Source organism: Leuciscus leuciscus (genome assembly GCF_965113295.1).
Source record: "Leuciscus leuciscus genome assembly, chromosome: 15".
NCBI classification, from domain to species: Eukaryota; Metazoa; Chordata; class Actinopteri; order Cypriniformes; family Leuciscidae; genus Leuciscus; species Leuciscus leuciscus.
This window is the reverse complement of record NC_138739.1, coordinates 22,510,882-22,535,096: the sequence shown is the minus strand read 5'-3', so window position 1 is coordinate 22,535,096 and position 24,215 is coordinate 22,510,882. Positions and strand designations below refer to the sequence as shown.

Sequence of the window (24,215 nt, the reverse complement as noted above, 5' to 3'; positions counted from 1 at the left end):
TTGTGTGTAGTGTTTTAAAAAAAGTGTGTTTTAGAACTGTAATTTGAGTGTAAAGCAGGAATTGTGCTTGTAGTTTAGCAGGATTGGTTCAGGGGGATGGTGAATGAGTTACATGTTGTGGTCATTGTGTCTCAAGTACCAGAAAATGTGTGTAAACAATCGAGAAAAACTGTAAATTGCAAATATGCTCAGTATTACATTTTTAATGGTTAACTTCCAGATCTGTGGGTTCAGCCAAATATATAATTAAATGTGTTTCAGGTGTGTTTGGCGCTGGTACAGATGCAGTGAAGTCGGTATCAGTGATTGAGGGAGATTCGGTCACTCTAAACACTGATATTAAAGTACAGAAAGATGATTATATACTGTGGATGTCTGGACCTAAAGACACTCGTATTGCTGAAATCCACAGACAAAACATCTATATAGATGACACTGATATGATATTTGAGAAAATACTCCAGATGGACAATCAAACTGGATCTCTGACCATCAGAAACATCAGAACTGAACACACTGGACTTTATAAACTACAGATTCTCATCAGCAGAGGAACTTCATACAAGAGATTCAATGTTACTGTCTATGGTGAGTAAATTGAAGTGTTTCATATTATTAATGTACATCTGTACACAGACTTACCATCTGATCACATTAAACTTTACTGAAGACAGTTAAAACAAAACGTGTCCACTGCCTCATAGTTTGCATTAGTATTCATTAGTTTAAGTACAGATCATTTACATTAATGCTTATTGACATTTATGGTTAACTAATATTATTTTTGTTTTCCAGCTCCTCTTGCCAATCCTGTCATCACCAGAGACTCTTCAGACTGTTCATCATCATCTGGATCATCAGAGTCCAGATGTTCACTGGTGTGTTCAGTGTTGAATGTGAGTGATGTGACTCTCTCCTGGTACAAAGGAATCAGTTTATTGTCCAGCATCAGTGTGTCTGATCTCAGCATCAGTCTCTCTCTACCTCTGGAGGTGGAATATCAGGATAACAACACTTACAGCTGTGTGATCTACAATCCCATCAGCAACCAGACCACACATCTGGATATCAGTCGACTCTGTCACACATGTGTAGGTACGGCAGCAGCAACATTTCCAAATATTTTCATTATAAATGTGCAGTTCATATTGTATGAAGTCCGACTGAAAGGATTTACCATTTTCTCTTTCTTTATTACAGAACCTACTTCATCTCATTTGATATTCATTATAACAGTAGTTTTTGCGCTTCTGCTGTTCATTTCTGCGTGTGTGTTTCACTGTTGCTGGAAGAAATGCAACTGAGAAAAACCAGAGGGCAAGTATCACTATATTACTAACTTACAAGACAAAAAACACTATTTTTATGCAAATTAGTTTTACAACTTAGAGCCTAAATTGAATGTTGAACATTTTTAATAGTTCTAAAGTGAAAATTATGCTTATTATAGAATAGAAAATATATCAGTGTGAAATGTCATCCGATGAAATATCATATATTAATGTTAAAAACACTGAAAATCTCTGTGTGTGTGTTTGTAGATCAGGAAAGCATGTCAGAATACACACAGATCATCTACCGTCTTCAGATCTGACACCAGTCACTGATCATCACTCAGATCATTAATATTCATAACAGTAATGTGAAATTCAAAAACAGTCTCCAGATGGAGAGTCAAACTGGATCTCTGACCATCAGAAACATCAGATCTGAACACACTGGACTTTATAAACTACAGATCATCAGCAGCAGAGGAACTTCATACAAGAGATTTAATGTTACTGTTTATGCTGATTGAAATATTTTTAAAAGATTTTTAATATATTAACTAAATTAAAAGATATTAAATGAATTGGAAAATACAAAACAAGTATTGTTATTTTATTAAGCATTTAAGACCCTCGTAATTTAGTGTGCTTATAATTTTTAATTTCCATTATCATTTATATCATGTTTGATTGCCTTTTGATTATTGCATTATGTTTCAGCTAGTGTCTGCTTCATATCAGATGTTTATGCATCACCCTTGGTTTAATTATTTTCTTGATTTGTGGAGGTGTAAAAGTATTTCTAGATGACTGAAACAGGGCGAAGGAACTTGTGTAACCACAAACAAGCTTCACGCACTTGACTTTCTTCCAAGCAAGGTCCATATCTATCTTTAACTTGTTTGTTATCTTGCAGTATACTCTCAATTACACTTATGATGAAGCCACGTGCAGATGCTAAACTTAGAATGACGTTACACTCGTCATTCACTCATCCGTATGCTTTTTGTATTTGCTTCACTAATTAATCATTTGACAAAACTGTTATTCTTTTATCCACAAATATCATTGTCCAAACTTTTATTGTCCGCTGATTCTACTCGCCTCAAAGCGGATATAATGCCGCCATCTTGATCGCTGTGAAGAATTTGTGTTCATTTTCTGACTCCATTCAAAGGTCAGAAACATTATTGCCCAGTAATAATTATTCACACATGCACACGTTGTTATTACTTGTTAAATATATATTTGTACATTCATTGAACTTAAATGATCAACTATCTTTAGAAATGTATTATCAACAATAGGTTGTCCTAAATCAACAAGGCCATTAGTTTTCCTCATGTTTTTGTCTGCCTATTGCTGCCTTCAGCAGAGACTCTTCACAATGTTCTTCTTCTTCATCAAGAGAATCCGTGTCTAAATGTGTGCTGTTGTGTTCAGTTTTGAATGTGAGTCACGTTACAAAAATGCCTTTAACAACTAGCCTATTAAATTTGCGCTTTCGAAACGCCAATGCTTTGTAAAGTTTCGAAACGTTTGCAAATCATTTGAACCAGTGATTCGGGGGGACGTGGAGGCAAAACTTTCATAAAATAAATTTTCACGGAGACAACGATTTTAGAAACCGATTCGCTAGTCGGATTTCGCATGATAGAGAATACTCACCCTCAAAGTTGTCGATGTAGCTCGAAATATATAATTTAAAGCCCTTCTCTTTCTTACTCTTAGGTGTGACAGCTAACTGCCTCCCAGTATTGTTAACATCATTCACGTTAACTGCTGGAAGTTCTTGTAAACAGCGAGTGTAATTTGCCATTATCTCGACCGAATGCAAAAACGGCTTCCGACGCAGCACCGGATGTAACTGGGCGGGCTGAGACAAAACGCGGAAGCGATCGTGCATAGAGCATAGACAGTATATAAACTGGACACAGCGACCCCATTGGATTCAACGGAGAAAAGTGAAGTCAATTAGAAGCTCTCACTTCCTGATGGCTGAGCGTACTGCGCAGACTCAAACTGAGCTTGACGACGTAGATGTGACGTGAGCAACCCGTCTGTCTTCTAGTAGCTGTGCCAAGAGAAATCTGAATCATTCCCTTCCGAAACTTGCAGAGACGGAGAGTGTGAGTAGGAGGTGTCCATGAGCTAGGAGCAAGACCAACTTTTGCTAAGTATTCTGATTAATTATTTTGTCATTTTGCCTCCACGTCCCCCCGATTGCCCGTGAGCTTCTCCTCCTGTCCATACGGTAATTTCTCTACTGTGTGACAGAGAGTTGCGTGGTTATGACGCAATCGTTAGCCTATTTTTACAAAAACTGCTTCTATGGGGCAATGACGTAAGATACAAGGTAATGGAGCCTTTTATACATTTTCGTGTTTCTTTAGAAATAAATAATGGACAAATGGAGTCTTTAAATGCCTCAGATGTAAAGTTATTCGCTGTCAAAGTGATGCCAAAATGAATGGGAGTCATTGGAATGCTAACAGCAGGTGGGGGTCTGCTAATCAATGGCGGCGCCCGGGGAAGCTTCAGTTTTTTCCGAAACATTGGCCCCCTGGCATAGAGCCTATTGGTTCAATTGATTCAAAGTTTCAAAAGCTTCGTTTATCTTGAAGAGTTCAGTAACAGCACATAAGGGACACCAAGCGGTGGATTTAAAAAAAATTCTCTCAGTCTATCTCTGCTTAAAGGGGTGGTAAAATGCCCTTTTCACAAGATGTAAAATATATCTCTGATGTCCCCAGAATGTGTGTATGAAGTTTTAGCGCAAAATACCCCACAGATATTTTTATATAGCAAGTTAAAGTTGTCACTTTTTGAGGGTTTGCAAAAACGCACCATTTTGTGCCTGGCCCTTTAAGTGCAAATGAGCTGCTGCAGAGGGCGGGGTTTCAAGAGTTCGTGTGTGTTAGCAGCTGCTATTACCTCACCCAGACACACTAAAATGACAGAAACTGTTCTGCCTTTAATGTTAAACCGGAGTCAGACAAAGATAGAGAGACTCAAGAAGAAGTGACAACATGTAGAATGCAACAGGACTCTGAATGGTTAGTTGATGAATTTATGTTGCTGATGTGGAGTTAACTATCTTCAATTAGGATATTCTGTCATGATAAATCTATAAATTGCTCATATATGAACTGTTGTGAGATGCACACAGAGTGACTTTCTATTGCATGTGAAAAGATGGATGCTAAAGTTTGAGCTGACTCACAAATGTACTCTTATACAACAACTTTTCCTCTTCTCAACATGGACTGCGTGTTCCCGGGGGCGGGGTTTATGTAAATTCTAGGGTTAGTGATGTCACTAAGTGATGCCATCAGTGATGGCATGTAGTCCCAACCAGCCATTTGTTGTAGTCCTTTTCTTTAAAAGCAAATATCTTCCTTTGCTTTGAACTTTGAGTATTGCAACTTTGCAGATGTTGTTTATGCTCAAACAGCAGCATTACACACTAACTAAAGTTAGAAAAGTGAAATCATACTCAACCACCCCTTTAAGCGATCATAATGTGAGTCAACACAGTATCGTTTTCTTTATTTTCAATATATTATATAATGTTAACTAAAAGTCACTTGTAAGAAACTAAAAAAATTGTGATAAGTGGGAAAATGTGTTTTTATGAGCTGATCAGAAGGATGCGCCTGTAAACATAATTTGCATTCAAAAAAAGAAAAGGAAAAAGAACAGCCTATTCTCCATATGTTACTATCATGAAAACAAAACGTCAGACCGATGACCCAAAAACTTTGGCATGATAAAAATTTTTAAAATAAAAACCTATGGCATTATTAGATTATATTATGCTCCTCTTGAACTTTCAATACGGAAGAGTAATGTTTTAATAATAATGATTATTAACAGACTAGGATTGCTTTCTTTTTTCCCCCTTTTCTTTTTTATTGGTCGCTTTCTATCACATGATCATTAGCAGATAATTTTTTCCAGAGACATAATAAATACATATACGCCCCATTGGCCGCTGGATCGTACGTCAACGGCGCCGCCATATTTCTCCGGGCAAATTGCCGTTACTCTCATAAGTGGACTAAAGAAAAGCTGCCTGACTATTTTGAGGTTTTACAAACCGTCGTACAATCTAAACCAGATCTCAGGGAACTACCTTTCACAGGTAAGACTGAACAGTTGTTTTTGGTCGTATTTGTTCATTATAACATTATGCTGAGAGCTAGTTGGCCACCAAAGTCAAACTATTAATAGCTAGAGATAACGGTATTTAGTTATGAAAATGAGACTTCATAAGAGATAATATAAGGTTCACATGATTCTTATGAAGTCTGAGCTTATATTATAGTTTATATTATGAACTAATGTAAATGTAAAGCGTCCGTGGAATCCACTTCTGTCAGGTGTTTTCTGTCATCGTCCTGTTGGTTTATCCTCCTCTTTTTAATTCCAGATCATACATTTTGTATAAATAACTAATTTTGTAACTCTTCTGTATTTAGGAACTGGTGTCTTTGTTCAACTTCCACAACTACGACAATATGAGGCACTTTTTGAAGAAGCAAGACCCTCGCAGACAGTCTGGTGATGACAGAGTAACCCTAGCACTTGAAAAACAGCTTTCACACCAACAACATGAACTAAACTACAACATTAAACACCCAAAAATGTACAAACATTTTTTAGTCAGCTTATTAGTTATGTAAGCTCACGCTCGATCGGCCTAAAGTCCAGCATCCGACCAGCGCGGAAGGTCTTTACGTGTTACTGTCTTTTCTCGAGGCAAAGCATTTTTTGATTAAATGCAATACATTTGAATATGTATTCTCTCGTTATTTCATCTGACTCCATAAATGAAAAGGTTTTAATGATATCTGTGCATCATTAAATGTGAGCGAATGTTTGACTATTCTTTTTAAATCTTTAATGAAAATAATGTCAAAGTCAGTTAGAATAATCAAATGTAACAATTTATAATACTCCATGTTAATCATTCACATCAAAGTCAAACCATATATTCTTGGGTGAGTTTTTGGTGATCTTCGCATGGGGGAGAAGGAGAGGGGGGATGAGGAAAGAGATGTAGATTAGGATGACTCTGAGGTGAGACTTTCGCCTCGATTGTGCACGAGGGGAGTTCAAATGTTAATTTCCTTTGTTTTCTCAGAGAGTAGCTCTCTCTTTTCCAGTTCTTCCAGTTTTTCCAATCTTCCAGTTCCATTAATGAACGCATCAAATCTGTGTTGTAGAACAAGTCGGTGGTGAATCTGATGTTTGCAGCCCACAGTGGAGATGTCTCAGCTCTGAGAAGGTCATTTTATTCAGTTCACAATGTCTTAACTTTGCCTCAAGGAGTGCTACTGATATGTAGATTACTTACAGTACTAGTCTCTCTTTTCCTCCATCAGGTTTTCCCTGTCATCCATGAATATGGAGTTAAAGGACTATGACTCTCGCACACCTCTCCACGTCGCTGCTGCAGAAGGTAGAATCATTTTCTGTAAACATTAAAGCATCTTTCAGTGCCAAATACAGTTTATTAAATTATAAAATCAATGTGGCTTGTCTGTTCTGTTTAAGGTCATGTGGATGTTGTGATATTTCTGACGCAGGCCTGCAAAGTCAACCCTTTTGTTAAATACCGGTACAGATCCCTGTTTCTTTATACGTTTATCTTCATCTTCATCCATTTGGTCATAATTAACCTCATATCTCTAATTCAGGTGGGGAAATATTCCTTGGGATGACGCCATGCAGTTCGGCCACAATGATGTGGTGAAGATCCTGCAGGAATATGAGCAGAGCTGCAGTTCAGGCTGACGCAGAAGACCGAAGTCATCAATCCAAATCTTCAGCTCCGGAGGGTGTGAACTATAGCCTAAAATCATGTCATCAGAAATTGCACAAAACAAGGGCACATTATGGAAATTGTCTATTTACAGAGATAAAAAAAAAAAAGCAAAGTTTTTTTTTGTTGTTGCATAATTTGTGTTGTATACATGTTTAATATAGAGAAGAACTCAACAGCAACATTACACACTAGAGAAAGTAGGCCTAACTCTATTGTTTTGTACTTGAACTTCCAGTGGCCCCATAGAGTATAGGAGTATAGGTTTAATTTGGTAATGTACTAATGCACAATGTACAGTGTTTGTGAATAAACAAAAGCAACCATACAGATTATCATATTTACACATCTTCACATCTTTTATTAGCATCTTTCTTTAGTGTTTTAAAAAAAAAAATGTGTCATGGTTTTAGCAACTTTTTTCAAATAAATTAACCAACAAGTATGTTCCCTGAAATGTTAAATGTATACATTTCAGAATAAATCAATCCACTCGCTATAATACTTGCAACGCAACAACTTTTATGTAAAATACAAGTAACAACTCTATAACCCAGCAATTATCCAGAACATCCTAGCGACCGAACAAAAACATGTTACAAACCACTCGAACACCTTAGCAATTGCATTACAATGCTCTGGCATTAGGTGGCAACACCACATATAGTTAAGTCTTCAACGAGCCCAAGAGGGCCCACGTCACTCCTCTGTTCATCTCTCTACACTGGCTACCTCTCGCTGCTCGCATCAAGTTCAAGGAATCGACGCTTGCTTACAGAACTATCACAGGCTCAGCTCCCTCCTACTTTCACTCACTCCTACGAGTCTACATCCCTACCAGACACCTACGATCGGTCAACGAGCGACGTCTCGTGGTTCCATCACAGAAAGCCACAAAATCACTTTCCAGAACATTCTCATTCACAGTTCCATGCTGGTGGAACACTCTCCCCACCCTCATCCGGAATGCAGAATCCCTGACAACATTCAAAAGACAGCTGAAAACCAATCTCTTCCGTGAGCACTTAACCTTATAGAAAAAAAAAACTAAAAAAACTTCCTTTCCCTTTGAAACATCACGTATCAGGCTTATGCTACTCTGAATAATACCTGAACTTCGTATTTTGAGCACTTCTTGCGTTGTTGTTGCTTTTGCCTCTTCATGATGACTCGCTTAATTTAGTCCTAATTTGTAAGTCGCTTTGGATAAAAGCGTCTGCTAAATGACTAAATGTAAATGTAAAAATGTAAATGTAAGTTAATCTGCCTGTATTTTAGTGCACCATGATTGACCTAATTCAATCTAAACAGATATTAGGCAGCCTATACATGTAACTGTAAATTAAACCTGAACTAGTTGCAGATTCACATGCTTCCAGAGATGTGCGGTGAGGTGTACCTGAGGTGTCACACAAAAGCATATAAACTTGCCTGAATGTTTACTATATTTTGAGGATATAACGAATAGTTTTTGCAGTTCTAATACTCTAGTAAAAAAAACAGGTAAAAAGCCATTTATATTGCTCTGACTTACTGCCATCTACAGGTTTAACGATATGAACTGCAGAAAGTGACATTGAACGAGTCAATGAACAAATCTTTTTGATGAGCAAACTCAAAATATTCATGTCATTGAAATGAATCAAACTCCTCAGTATTACAGTAAAGAAATCAATGGATCCTGTAAGTACTATAGACAGAGCTTATCTCTAACACTGTTTGCATGAAGTGGAAAGCTGTCTTGTGAACGGAAGGTATAAGAGACAGCTGTAACCACAAAGCTGGTGATGTTCTTCGGCCTTTGCACGCACTAAACATCTCACGAATAAACCTCAGCCCAAAATACCAACATTGATGTTGTTGTGCTTAGCAACAAAAAATCATCTGGTGCCTTTTTAACACTCTGTGGTTTCAAATAGTAGGTATTTCTTTCGCAACCTAGGAATAATTTAAAATAAAAAAAAGACTAAACTGTGAATTGTATTTTTACAACATGAGAAAGAGGTGTTTGAAAAGAGCATCAGTAACCTGATGAGATGGACATGTAAACATGTAGGCTATTGGTACATTGAACTATATTTAAATATTTAAACAAAGAAGATGCTAAAATCAATGTGTTTTGGACTTAAGAAAGGAACTGAAGACCATTTTGGTCACCTCTGATACTTCCTCTAACAGTATAAGCGGCCATTGGCTGAATCTTCAGCACATGCTCTGTTTGTGAACTGAAACCACAGTAAGTCACTTTTCTAAGATGCTCGCATACATGAGCTGTTTAATCTTGCTCTTCATTTGTGTGGAAGGTAAGATGTGTATTGCTACTTATTTATTTGATAAAAAAAAATTGTTTTGTTTTTTGTGAGATTTATTAATCTTTTTAGAAGTTGTCAGATTTTCCAATAACTTTACTGATTTGTAATATATTCCTTATATTATTGCATAGTGGTTAACATTAAATCACTGAATAAAACGTATGAGATCATTATAGAGAAGTTAATGGGCCAACAATGAACAGTGGAAACAGACATTGAAAGAAACCATATCCTGTCATATCAATGCACTAAACTGTTAAATTGCAAATATGCTCAATATTACATTTTTAATGGTTAACTTCCAGATCTGTGGGTTCAGCCAAATATATAATTAAATGTGTTTCAGGTGTGTTTGGCGCTGGTACAGATGCAGTGAAGTCGGTATCAGTGACTGAGGGAGATTCTGTCACTCTAAACACTGATGTTACTGAAGTACAGAAAGATGATCAGATACTGTGGATGTTTGGACCCAATGACACTCGTATTGCTGAAATCCACAGACAGAACATCTATATCGATGACACTGATATGATATTTGAGAAAACACTCCAGATGGACAGTCAAACTGGATCTCTTACCATCAGAAACATCAGAACTGAACACACTGGACTTTATAAACTAACCGTCATCAGCAGAGGAACTTCATACAAGAGATTCAATGTTACTGTCTATGGTGAGTAAAGTGTTTCATATTATTAATGTACATCTATGTCAGACGGACTTTCCACCTATGATCAAATTAAACTTATGATGACATTTAAAGGTAGGGTAGGCACTGTTTTTCATTAGTACTTTTAGTTATACTGGTTGAAACTCCCTTCCCATCCTGATAACAATCAATAATAGAAGTGGTCTAAAAAATTTAAAAACTAGATGTACCGCATCGCGGTACAAAATATGACCGCCGCTCAGGCCTGCACTGGCTTTCCACAAAAATAAATGACGTGGAGTAATTTGGCTGTATTGCGTGTTTATGTATATACCTAAAAAAAGTAATAGTATGTGCATGTCTGTCTGTGTGTGTGTGTGTGTGTGTGTGTGTGTGTGTGTATGTGTGTGTATTTGTGTATGTGTGTGTCTGTGTGTGTGTGTGTGTGTGTCTGTGCGTGTATGTATGTGTGCGTACATGCGTGCGCGTGTGTGTTTGTGTGTGTGTGTGTCTGTGCATGTGGATTTGTATGTGTGTGTATGGGTGTGTGTCTGTGCGTGTGGATGTCAGTGTGTGTGCATGCTTGCGTTTGTTTGTATTCCTGCATGTGTGTGTGTGTGACAGTATCATCCTAAACCAGCAACCCTTTGCTCAACAGCACCATCTACAGGCCGATGAGTGTACAGTCACTAAATGTGCACATAAATGAATTTATTTTATACCCCCCCATGGATGAAATTCTACAAAACTTAGCAGAGGATACCCCCAGAGGTTGTCAAGTTAACCCCTTAAACACTGAGGCCATTTTTGGAGTTTTTTGTCTGAGTGACACACAAAAAAGTAAAGACTCATAACTTCAAAACTATAGAGAGGAGAGTCAAAAGGTAGATATCATTTGTTAGGAAACTTTTTATATTTTTAGAAAATATAAATTTTTATTACTTTTGGACAATCTAATGCTGAGAAAATGCTGATAAAAGACAAAAATATTAATATTATTTTTTAATAATTTAGATATCTTTCTTATTTGAAATGCAATAATTCAGGAAGGAAATACGGTGGCAAAATAATTCTTTTTTTGTGATGTTCCCCTATGTGTGGTCTGCGTCTGGATCGTTATTTTATGATGATAGCATAAAGTAATCCAAAGTTATAGCACTTGGAACAAAGGGAGCCTTTTTGTTAAGTCCTCACACATTTGGAAGGCAATAAAAAAATGAGTTTTCTTAGTGACATACACAAAACTAAAGACTCATAACTTCAAAACTATAGCAAGGAGATTCTAAAGGTAGGTATCGTTTGAAAGAACACTTTTCAAATTTTTTGAAAATATACATTACATTACATTTGGACATTCTCCTGCCGAGAAACTGCTGATAAAAGACAAAAAATATATATAATTTTTATTATGATAATGCATATCTTTCTTATTTGACATGGAATAACTCAGGAAGGAAATAAGGTAGAAGGAAAATTCTTTTTTGGGGAAGTCCCTCTACATATGAGCTGCATCTCGATAAAATTTTGTGGTGATTGGATAAAGCAATCAAAAGTTATAGCATTTGGAACCAAGATAGCCTTTTTGTTGAGACCTTGACGCCCCCTCATGGGCATTTTTAAAATTGTTTCACCATGAAGAAAATCTTGTCATAAAAGCAATAGATTAAGTACATTTTGGGCTCATTTGAATTGTATTAATATGCTGTAAAAAATTAAGTGCAATTTTCAATGATTTTTGAATGTTTCATGAGATGTATGATGTTTTTGACACATTGCAGTACATAGTACAAAAAACTATTTTATAGATTATGAAAAAAAATATTCTATTTATCAACAAATAACTCAGCAGTACTTAGGAGTTTTTCGAATTGGCTACATTCACTGTAAAGTTCAGACTCTAAGCTTTCAAATGACACCAATTTTGTTTGAATCAAGGCAATATTTTGGAAAAATATGATAATTAATATTTTCGCAGCTAGGTGGCGTCTGTGGGGCGTCTGCGGGCGGTACACTACGGTTGAGAGAGACTAGTCAGCACTCGTTCAGAGTTGATCGAAGTGGTTGGATGCATTAAAAAGCTGAGATTCTAAGCTTTAATATGATACATATTTTGTGTTATTCCACGTTTGAAATCGAGCACGGATGGTTCCGGGAAAACTGGAAAACACTTTGCACCCCGGGAGGATGAGAGACTTGTTTTTTAGCCAAGTATGCATCACTTCGTGAGGAATATCTCGTGATCAAAGCAATGGATTATGTTGTGTTTGGGCTCTTTGTAATCGTGAGAATCTGCTGTCAATAAAGATGTGTGATTTTTCACAATCCATGCATGTTTCATTGAGTTATGAGCTGAAACGTCACATCAAAACAACATCGCATCACTGCTATTGCTACTTCATAGATCCGCCTGTGGAATTTTTTGTGTTAGAACGCCATAAGGAATATATTTAGATCTGAGTGATGGATTATGGCGAGTTTGGGCTCTTTTTAATCTTAACAATCTGCTGTAAATAATGATGTGCCATTTTCCACAATTGATGCATGCTTCATTGAGTTATGAGTTAAAACGCGACAAGTGCTACATCTATAATAAACGATCTATGCGCGCCGGTGGTGGTTCGTGTGTTACAACTCCCACGAGGAATATCTTTAGATCTGAGTGATGGATTTTGCTGAGTTTGGGCTCTTTTTAATCGTGAGAGTCTGCTGAAAATAATGATGTGCATTTTTCTACGATCTGTGCATGCTTTGTGAAGTTATAAGTGAAAACCAAACGCGAGTGCTTCATGAGTATATACTAGGATAGGCGCGTCTGAGGTATTTTTTGTTTTAGAACGCCATGAGGAAATATCTTTAGATCTGATTGATGGAATATATTAAGTTTGGGCTCTTTGTAATCGTGAGCTCCTGCTGTAAATAACGATGTATAATTTTTCATGATCGGCGAATGTTTCATGAAGATACGAGTAAAAAGGCCAAGTCTAAGCTACCTTGCTAGGCTACGTGAATCAGTGGATTTTTTGTGGTTTAGAACTCCATGAGGAATATCTTTAGTTCTGAGTGATGGATTATGTTGAGTTTGGACTCTTTTTAATTGTAAGCATCTGCTGTAAATAATGATGTGTCATTTTCCACAATTGGAGCATGTTTCATGAAGTTACAAGCGGAAATGTGTCTAAAATGCAGCATCCATATATGGTTTACACATGGGTCTCTTAAGGGGTTATTTTACAAAAACCTTGCTCAAGTTTATTAAAAACCCTGGAACAATTATGCTTGTTGTATTCTACTCATTGAGACCTTTCAAATGACATATGACACAGGACTATCTGAGCTGTATGATGTTTTTGACATATTGCAGTATGTGGTACAAAAAAGTAGTTTATAAATTATGAAAACATTTTTTTTCTATTTATCAGCAAATAACTCAGCACTACATTGGAGTTTATCAAATTGGCTACATTCATTGTAAATTTCAGACTCTAAGCTTTCAAATGACATCTATTTTAAGTTGATCCAGGTAATATTTTTGAAAAAAAATTATGATTATTAATTTTGCAGCTAGGTGGCGCCTGCGGCGGGTACACTCGTATTTAGTGGAATAACTCTGCAATCATTAGAAGTTGATCGAAGTAATTAGATGCATTAAAAAGCTGAGATTCTAAGCTTTAAAATGATACCTATTTTGTGTTGTTCCATTCAGTGGTTGCTTAGTAATTTGATTATGAATATTTTTCATGGGGTGGCGTCCCGCCGGCGGGACGCTTAGGGTTTAAGGGGTTAATCATACACATGAAATATGGTGCAGTTCTGAACATCTCCACTGAAGATAGGGGCGATTAAAGCAGAATAATATTGCATTTTCATTTTTTATGGGAGGGGCGCAAATCACAAATGAGTGATTATGGGCTAGGTTGATGTGCCATAAAAATTTCTTCATCCTCTGTGCCACGGTTCAGGTAGTTATTTAGGAAAAACTGCATTTTTTTGGGTTTGGGGGGGCCCAGCGCGGGGGGGGGGGGGGGGGGGGGGGGGGGAGTGGCCCCCGGGGACCAAACGAAATTTTTCCGTAGAAGTCTAGTGGGGCTACATGCCCACCAAATTTCATGTTCCCCGGTGTTTCGGTGTCCCTGGTATCGTTGACGAAAAATTTACGGGGGCCCCAGCGCAGGGGGGGGAAGTGGCCCCCGGGGACCAAACAAATTTTTCCGTAGAAGTGTAGTGGGGCTACATGCCCACCAAATTTCATGTTCCCCGGTGCTTCGGTGTCCCTGGTATCGTTGACGAAAAATTTACGGGGGACCCAGCGCGGGGAGGGGGGAGTGGCCCCCGGGGACCAAACGAAATTTTTCCGTAAAAGTCTAGTAGACCAACATACCATAAAAATTTCTTCATCCTCGGTGCCACGGTTCAGGTAGTTATTTAGGAAAAACTGCATTTTTTTGGGTTTGGGGGGGCCCAGCGCGGGGGGGGAGTGGCCCCCGGGGACCAAACGAAATTTTTCCGTAGAAGTCTGGTGGGGCTACATGCCCACCAAATTTCATGTTCCCCGGTGCTTCGGTGTCCCTGGTATCGTTGACGAAAAATGTACGGGGGCCCCAGCGCGGGGGGGGAAGTGGCCCCGGGGACCAAACGAAATTTTTCCGTAAAAGTCTAGTAGACCAACATACCATAAAAATGTCTTCATCCTCGGTGCCACGGTTCAGGTAGTTATTTAGGAAAAACTGAATTTTTTGGGTTTGGGGGGGCCCAGCGCGGGGGGGGAGTGGCCCCCGAGGACCAAACGAAATTTTTCCTTAGAAGTCTAGTGGGGCTACATGCCCACCAAATTTCATGTTCCCCGGTGCTTCGGTGTCCCTGGTATCGTTGACGAAAAATTTACGGGGGCCCCAGCGCGGGGGGGGAAGTGGCCCCGGGGACCAAACGAAATTTTTCCGTAAAAGTCTAGTAGACCAACATACCATAAAAATGTCTTCATCCTCGGTGCCACGGTTCAGGTAGTTATTTAGGAAAAACTGCATTTTTGGGGGTTTGGGGGGGCCCAGCGCGGGGGGGGAGTGGCCCCCGAGGACCAAACGAAATTTTTCCTTAGAAGTCTAGTGGGGCTACATGCCCACCAAATTTCATGTTCCCCGGTGTTTCGGTGTCCCTGGTATCGTTGACGAAAAATTTAAAGGGGCCCCAGCGCGGGGGGGGAAGTGGCCCCCAGGGACCAAACGAAATTTTTCCGTAAAAGTCTAGTAGACCAACATACCATAAAAATTTCTTCATCCTCGGTGCCACGGTTCAGGTAATTATTTAGGAAAAACTGCATTTTTGGGGGTTTGGGGGGGCCCAGCGCGGGGGGGGAGTGGCCCCCGGGGACCAAACGAAATTTTTCCTTAGAAGTCTAGTGGGGCTACATGCCCACCAAATTTCATGTTCCCGGTGTTTCGGTGTCCCTGGTATCGTTGACGAAAAATTCAGTAAGGTGACGGAAAAAAAAAAAAAAAAAACTTTGACAATCCCTATATGACCGGCTAGCTACGCTAGCGGCGGTCATAATAATGTACATATCTATCTACATAGCCTATCTTCTGTGGAGGGTTTCAGAATAAAAAAAAGTGTATTCAAATGCAATAATAGGATGTCCTACCTGCTTCTCAACACTGTCAATGCCGAAATGAATCAGCAGAAGTTGTGGTTAACGGAAGCTCAAGCATGTTTGCTTGACGTGCGAGAAGCAATGAGGTTCATTCTCGTGTTACTCAGCATGTTTGAGCTTCAGCAAGAATGAGGTTTGTTCTCGCGTTTCAAGCAGGTTCGGTTGATCTTCTGTTTATGTTCGCGGATCAATGCTTATATGTGAATAAAAGTCTAAATTCAGTTTTCATCATATAAAGTGATCGAGTCTCTTCAGAAAATTTTGACTAAACCGCTCAGTTCATACAGATTAGTTTTACGATCTCTTTATGAATTTTTTGAAGTGTCAAAGTGACAGTTTTGTAGCTGTCAATGCAGGGACACAAAGCTCTCAAATTTCATCAAAAAGATCTTCATTTGTGTTCCGGAGATGAATGAAAGTCTAACGGGTTTGGAACGACATGAGGGTGAGGAATTAATGACAGAATTTTCACTTTTGGATGAACTAACCCTTTAAGGGCTCTCAAGCTTTCAAAGCTAACTTGCTATTGCTAGCCTCTCCAAAATGTCCTACCCTACCTTTAAGGCAAAACATGTCCACCGCCTATTAGTTTACAATAGTATCCAATATCCTTTAGTTTAATCACAGATCAAATCGCCGTTTACGATTAACTAATGTTATTTTTGTTCTCCAGCTCCTCTGCCTGGTCCTGTCATCACCAGAGACTATTCATCATCATCATCATCAGAGTCCAGATGTTCACTGGTGTGTTCAGTGTTGAATGTGAGTCATGTGACTCTCTCCTGGTACAAAGGAAACAGTTTATTCTCCAACATTAGTGTGTCTGATCTCAGCATCAGTCTCTCTCTACCTCTGGAGGTGGAATATCAGGATAAAAACACTTACAGCTGTGTGATCTACAATCCCATCAGAAACCAGACCACACATCTGGACATCACTCAATTTTGTTCAGGTTTGCCTGCTGTTGATATAAGTGTTTACTTTTTTCCAGTATTATTGTAAAATGTACGAGGAACATATTTCATCTTCTCTATCAAAGAACTTTCACCAGCATGCATTTAATATGAAGACTCCTCATGTGCTGATATTAGTATTTTCTTTCCACAGAAGCTGTTGAGTCAAATGTTCATTCTGAGAGTGTGATTCCTTCACTGATCTATGCTGTGCTGGGCATGACTGCTGTCGCTCTACTTTTTTTTCACGTAAGATCCAGACAGGTTGATAAACGTACATGTCATTTAGCGCAGAGTGAGAGGAAATGAGTGCTTTTTAATTCACTACCAGAACAACAGTATTCTGAGACTGACAGCGTATGAGCACTGACAATAAATACATAAATAAATAAAAGAAAGAAAGAATGAGGAAAGAAAGAAAAGTCAAGATGAGCGTTAGACACATATGAAACACAGGTTAAGTGATTAAGCGGCTTGTGGATGACACAGAGGCACAATGTTTGAAACATTTCAGTCAAATTTTGTTGACCAGTTACAAAGAATGATTTGTTCACGAAACCGGTATCAAAGAACAATGAGGACATCTACTGGGCAAACATGTGTAAAAGGCAATATTAAAACATGACACAAGCCAAAGACTTGATAGACTGTGAGCCAATTGGGTGGAGCTTGACGTCCAGCTCCCCCTCGTTGGATGTAATGGGTGAAGCTAGACGGTCCAATCACACCCTAACCCTTCCCATAATCCCAAGCAGTGCTCACTGCAGAGTCAAGTGTGCTTCTCAATATCCCTCCTCGTCTCCTCGCTCCTCCGTCCTCCATCCTATGACCCGGAAACCATCTTGAAGGACATCTCAACTCTCTAATGGCACAGCGAGGAGACGAGGATCAAGGAGTGAGGCTTCCAGTTTTGAGCGAGGATGCACAGGTGTATCCTTTGCGGAAGTCTTTCTTGTCGAGAAACCTGACACGTATAATTTCTCCTGCTCCTTCAAATCTGTCACAATAATTTTAATTTATGCTTTACCTTTGCAGTTTAAATAAATCATATCACACATATATCAACAGGGCATCTTGCTTTATCTTTATTATTTATTAATTTCTTAAATAACCAAACTTTAACAACATAAGGGCAGATCCTTTAAGCGTAGCTGATGATGCAGTGAAGTGATGCTCCAGTGATCAAGAATATTCAAATAAGCTTTCCTCCGATTCCTCTGTCCTCCTTTTCTATTCTTGCAGCCTTCCCTCGCATCCTACAGGGGGTGGAGCTGAGACGCAAGGAAAGGAATCGAGGAAATAAAAAGAGGATGCACAAATAAGAATTGAGAAGCACCCTAAATGACGTCCACCTCTCTGGACATCTAATGGGGTGGAGAGATAGAGTTATGGGTAGGGTTAGGGTGTGATTGGATATTCTAGCTCCACCCATTAGGCCCAAATTACATACACTCCTCCTTGCTGGAGCTCTAGCAAGGAGGAGCTAGACGTAAGCTCTTCCCATTTGTTTTGCAGTGAGCAGCTTCGACAGCAAGGGGGAGCTATACGTAAACTCTACGTATTACTAGACGCCATATACTATTGGGGATGTGAGCACTACTTGAAAGACTTTACAAGCAGCAATTATAACACAATAGTTTGGAAAGTACATAGTGTTATCAAAGTGTAAATCTGAAATATTTGTACTTTTGTAAAATCATTTATCATATAGGCTAATTAAAGTTTTTTTCAAATACAATGTTTTTTTTTGAATACTTATGGTTTAAGGTCAGTTCTGTTTATGGTTTACATATTAGGGTCTATGAAAAAAAACAACAACTTTGTTTATAAAATGACAGTAGGCTTATTCGCTGTCACAATGGGACTCGAACTTTCAACCTTGCTAGATTCTCTAGTGGGTTTCTTTTTCAAATCAAGCTATAACAAAGATGACCATATTTTTATTATTTTAAATGTGAGTATAGATTTTTCTTGTATTTGACTGTGTTCAAAAAACAGTCCGAATATTGAAGACACAACGTCACTGGCTGTACTGTACACATTACACATACCCACTACTGAAGCAGCAGATCTGGCTTTGAACTGAGCTTCTTTAGCACCTTCAAGTGTGTGGCCACTAGGCGGCAATAACTCGTAATTGTTCAAGAGTTCCTCTGTAAAAAGAAAATGCAACCAATTCATCTAAATGTACAAATGCACTGTACATAAGATTACACACTACAGTAACATATGCACATGCTGAAGAACTACTAGTGCTTTAATTTGAGATTCTGACTACATCTTGTCACATTAAGACGCAGAGACCACACCCTTTATTTCCAAAAAAAAAAAAAAAAAAAAAAACAGAAGTTGTTAGCTAAATATAATGGGTTTCCTCAAGACTTTGCATAGAAATGAACAAATTTGGAAATGCAGCATACTGGTACAATAAAACTGTTTATTAAAGAAAGTGCAACATATCCCCATGGCTTTAAAATACTGCAAAGAGGCATGTCAAATTTCAGCCTGGTATGAAGGGACATGTAATGACTTGTTGAGCTATGATACAGGAAACAATTACTGGAAATACAGCAGGGGTTGGGGTGGGGTCTTGTGGCTTACTGTACGAACAATAAGGAAGAGCAACCCTGAGGAGATCAACAACCATTGCTTGTTAGGTGGATTGTTCAGAACTAAGCAAGAATAGGAGAAGGGGAGGGCATTAAGAAGTCTAATGGATGTGCATGCATAGCTTTTCAACATCATTATACTCTAGTTCTTAAAAAAGACATAAACAACAGAGGCAACAAATTAATGTAATGCAAAATGTTGTGTTAATGGGTTTAAAGTGAGGTTTAGCTTGTTTTTGTACTCACTATGAGTCTTGCAGTTAGAGGGATATTTGCATATGCAAATCATAACATCAGACAAATTCAATAATTTGAGCTCTTCTATCTTCCTCTTCTCGGTCAGTTTGACTGGTTATTTCACCAAAGATATACATGTAATAAAAAAATAAATAAAAAAATAAAAACTATATATCGAAGTCATTCTGAATTATTCTTCTCAATCCACTGTTTTAAAGCTGACAAATCCAGACAAAAGCATTCTGTTGAAATACGTCAGTGTCTCATGTGACGATGCTGGAGTATATTGTTTCCTCTGTGTCATTAGCTTTCTGTAAGACAAATGTGACAAATTATGAAACACTTCAGGAGAACATCTGTGGGATTAACACACATCAAAATTCCAAGACACAGCAGAGACGCTGAATCAGAGCATGTAGTCGAAAAAACGGAAGAAAAAAAACTAATCCCTGAACAAGCTCTAGAAGGCATACAAGACATTTCAATAAGTTAAAGACATTCATTTCATCATGACAAAATAAATAAATGCCAAGTATCTGTCACTGTGGTGTTTTTACACGCAGAGAAGAAAAGATCTATGGCCTCATGTTTCCCCATTAAAGTTCAAATTAAATGTGTTAAATATTTCGTTTCTAAAATAATTACACTCCTAACAGTGTTACACTGTAATCTCCTATATAAACATTTTTAAGAAATAGAGATATCATTTTTAGACAAATGTGGGTCTGTTCCTCACAAAGATATTGTATTGACTTTAAAAGACTTGGACTATCACAAAATGATATACTTTAAGGGTGGGTTTTGCCAGTTTACAGCTCGACAGCACCCGTTCTCAGTCACTTCAATTAAACTGAAATGAGTGACCTGGATAATCTTTGAAAATGATCATTTTTGTTCGACAGGCGAAAGTCAAACTGGTTTGGAATGACAGGAGGGTGATTCAGTGATAATTTTTATGTTTTGTGTGGACTAAACCTTTAAGCATCCAATTTCTTGGTCAAATAGGATAGACATGCAAACAGATGCTGTTTCATGAAAATCATACCTTTTTTTGTTCATTTTGTAAACAAAATTCTGTTTCAGCATATTGTACTTCGTCTTCTTCTGTCTTTGCTGTCTCTACTGTATGTGTATGTGGTTCAAAACAATTTCCTAAAGAATTAGGGTTAGGAGACGGTTAATTTCTCAAGTATTAATATCAACTATAAGCACTTTGAGCAAAAACGTAAATACAATTCTTCTTGCTATATAGAAGCTGAAGGAAAATCCTACCTTTTTGTGGCGTATTTTTATGTTTCCTGTAGAGAAAGTACATCAAACCAGCAAGTGCAAGCAGAAGGGCAGCAGAAAGACATGCAGCAAGGACTCCATGTCCACCCGGAGGTTCTAAAACAGAAAGGGGTTATTAACTTAACTTTGGCCTCATATCAGCATTGCCTCCATAGACCCCAAACAATAATACCTATGCCATTTGGACAGAGGCAGAAAATATTTAATCTATGTGATATTTGATGAAACAGAACAATTCAGTAAATAGACACTAATTACTGTTGATGTACCTTTACATGTGTGACAGAGTCGACTGATGTTCAGATGTGTGGCCTGTTTGCTGATGGGATTGTAGATCACACATTTGTATGTGTTTTTATCCTGACATTCCACCTCCAGAGGTAGAGAGAGACTGATGCTGAGATCAGACACACTGATGCTGGACAATACACTGATTCCTTTGTACCAGGAGAGAGTCACATCACTCACATTCAACACTGAACACACCAGTGAACATCTGGACTCTGATGATGATGATGATGATGATGATGAATAGTCTCTGGTGATGACAGGACCAGGTAGAGGAGCTGGAGAAAAATAACATTAGTAACAGTAAATGTCAATTTGATCTGTAATTAAAATAATGTATACTAGATACTAATGTAAACCAATGTGACCCTGGACCACAAAACCAGTCTTATGGGTAATTTTTTTAATACATAGCTTAATACATAATCTTTCCATTGATGTATAGTTTGTTAGGATAGGACAATATTTGGCCGAGATACAACTATCTGAAAATCTGGAATCTGATGGTACAGAAAAATCGAAATATTGAGAAAATCGCCTTTAAAGTTGTCAATTTCTATTGGCGATAGTGCTGCATCCATTCACAAAAATAAATGTTTTATATATTTAAGGTGGGAAATTTACAAAATATCTTCATGGAACATGATCTTTACTTAATATCCTAATGATTTTGGCATAAAAGAAAAATCTATAATTTTGACCCATACAATGTTTTGTTGGCTATTACCACAAATATACCCGTGCAACATAAGACTGGTTTTGTGATCCAGGGTCACATATGCAGTTGACATTTTTGTTTTAAATGTCCTCAGTAATGTTTAATTTGATCATAGGTAGGAAGTCTGTCTGACATAGATGTACATTTATAATATGAAACACTACAATTTACTCACCAGAGACAGTAACACTGAATCTCTTGTATGAAGTTCCTCTGCTGATGACGGTTAGTTTATAAAGTCCAGTGTGTTCAGTTCTGATGTTTCCGATGGTCAGAGATCCAGTTTGACTGTCTATCTGGAGTATTTTCTCAAATATCATAACAGTGTCATCGATATAGATGTTCTGTCGGTGGATTTCAGCAATACGAGTGTCATTGGGTCCAAACATCCACAGTATCTGATCATCTTTCTGTACTTTAACATCAGTGTTTAGAGTGACATAATCTCCCTCAGTCACTGACACTTCATCTGTACCAGCGCCAAACACACCTGAAACACAAACAGGAGAAACTCAGGGCTATTATTTTATTATAATTTACAGACATAGAGGAGAGCGGGGCACAACCTAACACTTTTTGACGTTCTCAGTTCGAGTAAATTCACTTGGGGTTCAGAGTATTTATTTTTTCCCTCATTTAATACAGTGTATACTTTTTCTTGATTTCCCCCTAAAGAATAGAAGTAAAATGTGACAACATGCCCCATAGGTTGGTCATGTTGTAACATGACCATATGAAAGATTAAAATGCTATCTGATGTAATAAGAAAAATATATATACAAGACAAACTAAAATAGTTTGTCAATAAAATACAGTTATTCACTTTTTTAATCCATTAAAACTCTAAAAGCTTTAATGGCTATGTTAAGGTCATTTGAGACTGTTGCAGAGAAAGAAAATTAAACAAGAAATTGGATACATGTCGGTTACAAACAATAACATACCTTTCAATCCTTGCAGGAACAGATAAAAGCAAGCTATTCTGCCAACAGTATTCCTCAACATTTCGCCGAGCAGATAGTAAAACTCCTCATGACGACCAAAACTGACTGATAAAAGAAGAAAACAGAAAAATCCCATGCACTTTCATTCGAATCTAATCCATACCGAGCTAAACGATTATGTCCGATTTGCTCAAATCGTTAATTATAAACGCAGATCTGGATTAACAGATCGACGATGTGTGTGAAGCACTGAACATGAAAACCCCGAAGTCCCGCCCGTTTCATTTAGCACAGCAACAGAAGCGTATTTGGTTTTTGGCTTAGTAATGAACAGGCCGTCAAAAAACCAACCCAAAAAAAAAAAAAAAAAAAAAAAAAAAAAAAACCTAATAATAATTAATCAAATCTTTGTTTCATTTCTGTATTAAGAAAAAAATAATAATGATATTTTCTCTATCAAAATGTTGTATAAGCTCAGTTTAATACAGATTTTGCCGACTATAGCCTACCATTACACAAGTATACTAAAACTAAGTTTGTAGGTTATTCTAAAATCTAACCCATTTGGTCAGTATGAGCCCTGATATCTGTAAAAATCAAATAATGACTCATCACACCATTGCAGTTTTGCTATTCACCAATATTAAAAGTTAGTATACTGTAACCCAAAAGCTATTGACAAAATCTCACCCGATCAAAAAGTTAGGCATCCCAATAGGAGCCTTATGATGTAAGTTATTGTTTTAATTTATTTTTGAGCAACTGAGATGATGCAGAGCAGACTGCAACCTCCATGTAGTTAAGCGGCAGCCAGGAAGCCAATGCTTTTTGCTGTCTCTTTAAATGAGTTTGACTAAAGAATGTTATACTTTTTTTTAAAGTTTATATATGGCAGTATTAAGGTCAGGCCATCAGAAGCACCTCATCCACCTACACTGGTACCACACATGCACACGCCACCACGCATCCATCTCAAACTCATTGTTGTGCACAACTTGCACATTCCACTGGTACAAACCACACGTTTAGTACACAACTTATAGGTACAGTACCCTGACCTAGATTATATAAAGAGATTACATTACATTTATTGTGGTGATTAAACTGGTTAAACTAGTCGCACATATGCAATATATATTCTTTGAATTGTTCAGAAAATGTATTGGACTTTATTTGCCAATTAATATATATATATATATATATATATATATATATATATATATATATATATATATGTAATTCATGCATGTTTGTGTTTACAGCATGATGTTCAGTGCAAGATACAATCTAAATGATAAACCATGTTACAGTCTAATGATCAGTGCGGGTTTTCAGCTCTTCTCTAAACGTGAAGCCCCTTCCTCTTCTTTTCCTCTCTGCTACAAAAACCCAAAGCGAACTGAGGCCTCTGATCTGACTCAACCATCAGAGATCTCAATGATGTCTTTGTGATGTTCGCAGAGAAGAAAGGTGCAG

General features: G+C 37.8%; 4 protein-coding genes across 6 annotated transcripts in view; 3 read left to right on the top strand and 1 right to left on the bottom strand.

The window, feature by feature from the left end:
- LOC309475104 (CD48 antigen-like) overlaps positions 1–23,036 on the bottom strand; it is a 48,430-nt gene extending 25,394 nt beyond the window's left edge. Inside the window, exons 1-6 of the mRNA XM_082137721.1 lie at positions 22,740–23,036; positions 21,971–22,285; positions 21,059–21,355; positions 20,772–20,885; positions 20,545–20,651; positions 19,664–19,810 (exon numbers count right to left, since the gene is read on the bottom strand). Coding sequence (XP_081993847.1) covers positions 19,763–19,810; positions 20,545–20,651; positions 20,772–20,885; positions 21,059–21,355; positions 21,971–22,285; positions 22,740–22,875 — 1,017 coding nt within the window. The 5' untranslated portion in view covers positions 22,876–23,036 and the 3' untranslated portion in view covers positions 19,664–19,762. Of the gene's footprint in view, positions 19,811–20,544; positions 20,652–20,771; positions 20,886–21,058; positions 21,356–21,970; positions 22,286–22,739 lie in introns of the transcript that reaches the window.
- Positions 253–2,113, top strand: LOC309475109 (uncharacterized protein). Its single transcript, XM_082137728.1, has 3 exons — positions 253–588; positions 796–1,095; positions 1,542–2,113. Exons 1-3 carry the CDS (start codon positions 372–374, stop codon positions 1,592–1,594), a joined length of 570 nt encoding a protein of 189 aa, XP_081993854.1. The 5' UTR covers positions 253–371; the 3' UTR covers positions 1,595–2,113.
- LOC309475110 (glutaminase liver isoform, mitochondrial-like) lies at positions 5,123–7,265 on the top strand. Of its 3 annotated transcripts, XM_082137731.1 has the most exons (6): positions 5,123–5,650; positions 5,750–5,842; positions 6,497–6,558; positions 6,656–6,732; positions 6,828–6,891; positions 6,971–7,265. In XM_082137731.1, exons 2-6 carry the CDS (start codon positions 5,789–5,791, stop codon positions 7,065–7,067), a joined length of 354 nt encoding a protein of 117 aa, XP_081993857.1. In that variant the 5' UTR covers positions 5,123–5,650; positions 5,750–5,788; the 3' UTR covers positions 7,068–7,265. The 3 variants fall into 3 exon arrangements, with proteins under 3 accessions (XP_081993857.1, XP_081993856.1, XP_081993855.1); XM_082137730.1 differs by having other exon boundaries at positions 5,123–5,412; positions 6,828–7,265; XM_082137729.1 differs by having other exon boundaries at positions 6,828–7,265.
- Positions 8,983–24,215, top strand: part of LOC309475103 (uncharacterized protein) — a 66,715-nt gene continuing 51,482 nt past the window's right edge. The window contains exons 1-2 of the mRNA XM_082137720.1: positions 8,983–9,398; positions 9,754–10,080. Coding sequence (XP_081993846.1) covers positions 9,350–9,398; positions 9,754–10,080 — 376 coding nt within the window. The 5' untranslated portion in view covers positions 8,983–9,349. The remainder of the gene's footprint in view (positions 9,399–9,753; positions 10,081–24,215) is intronic.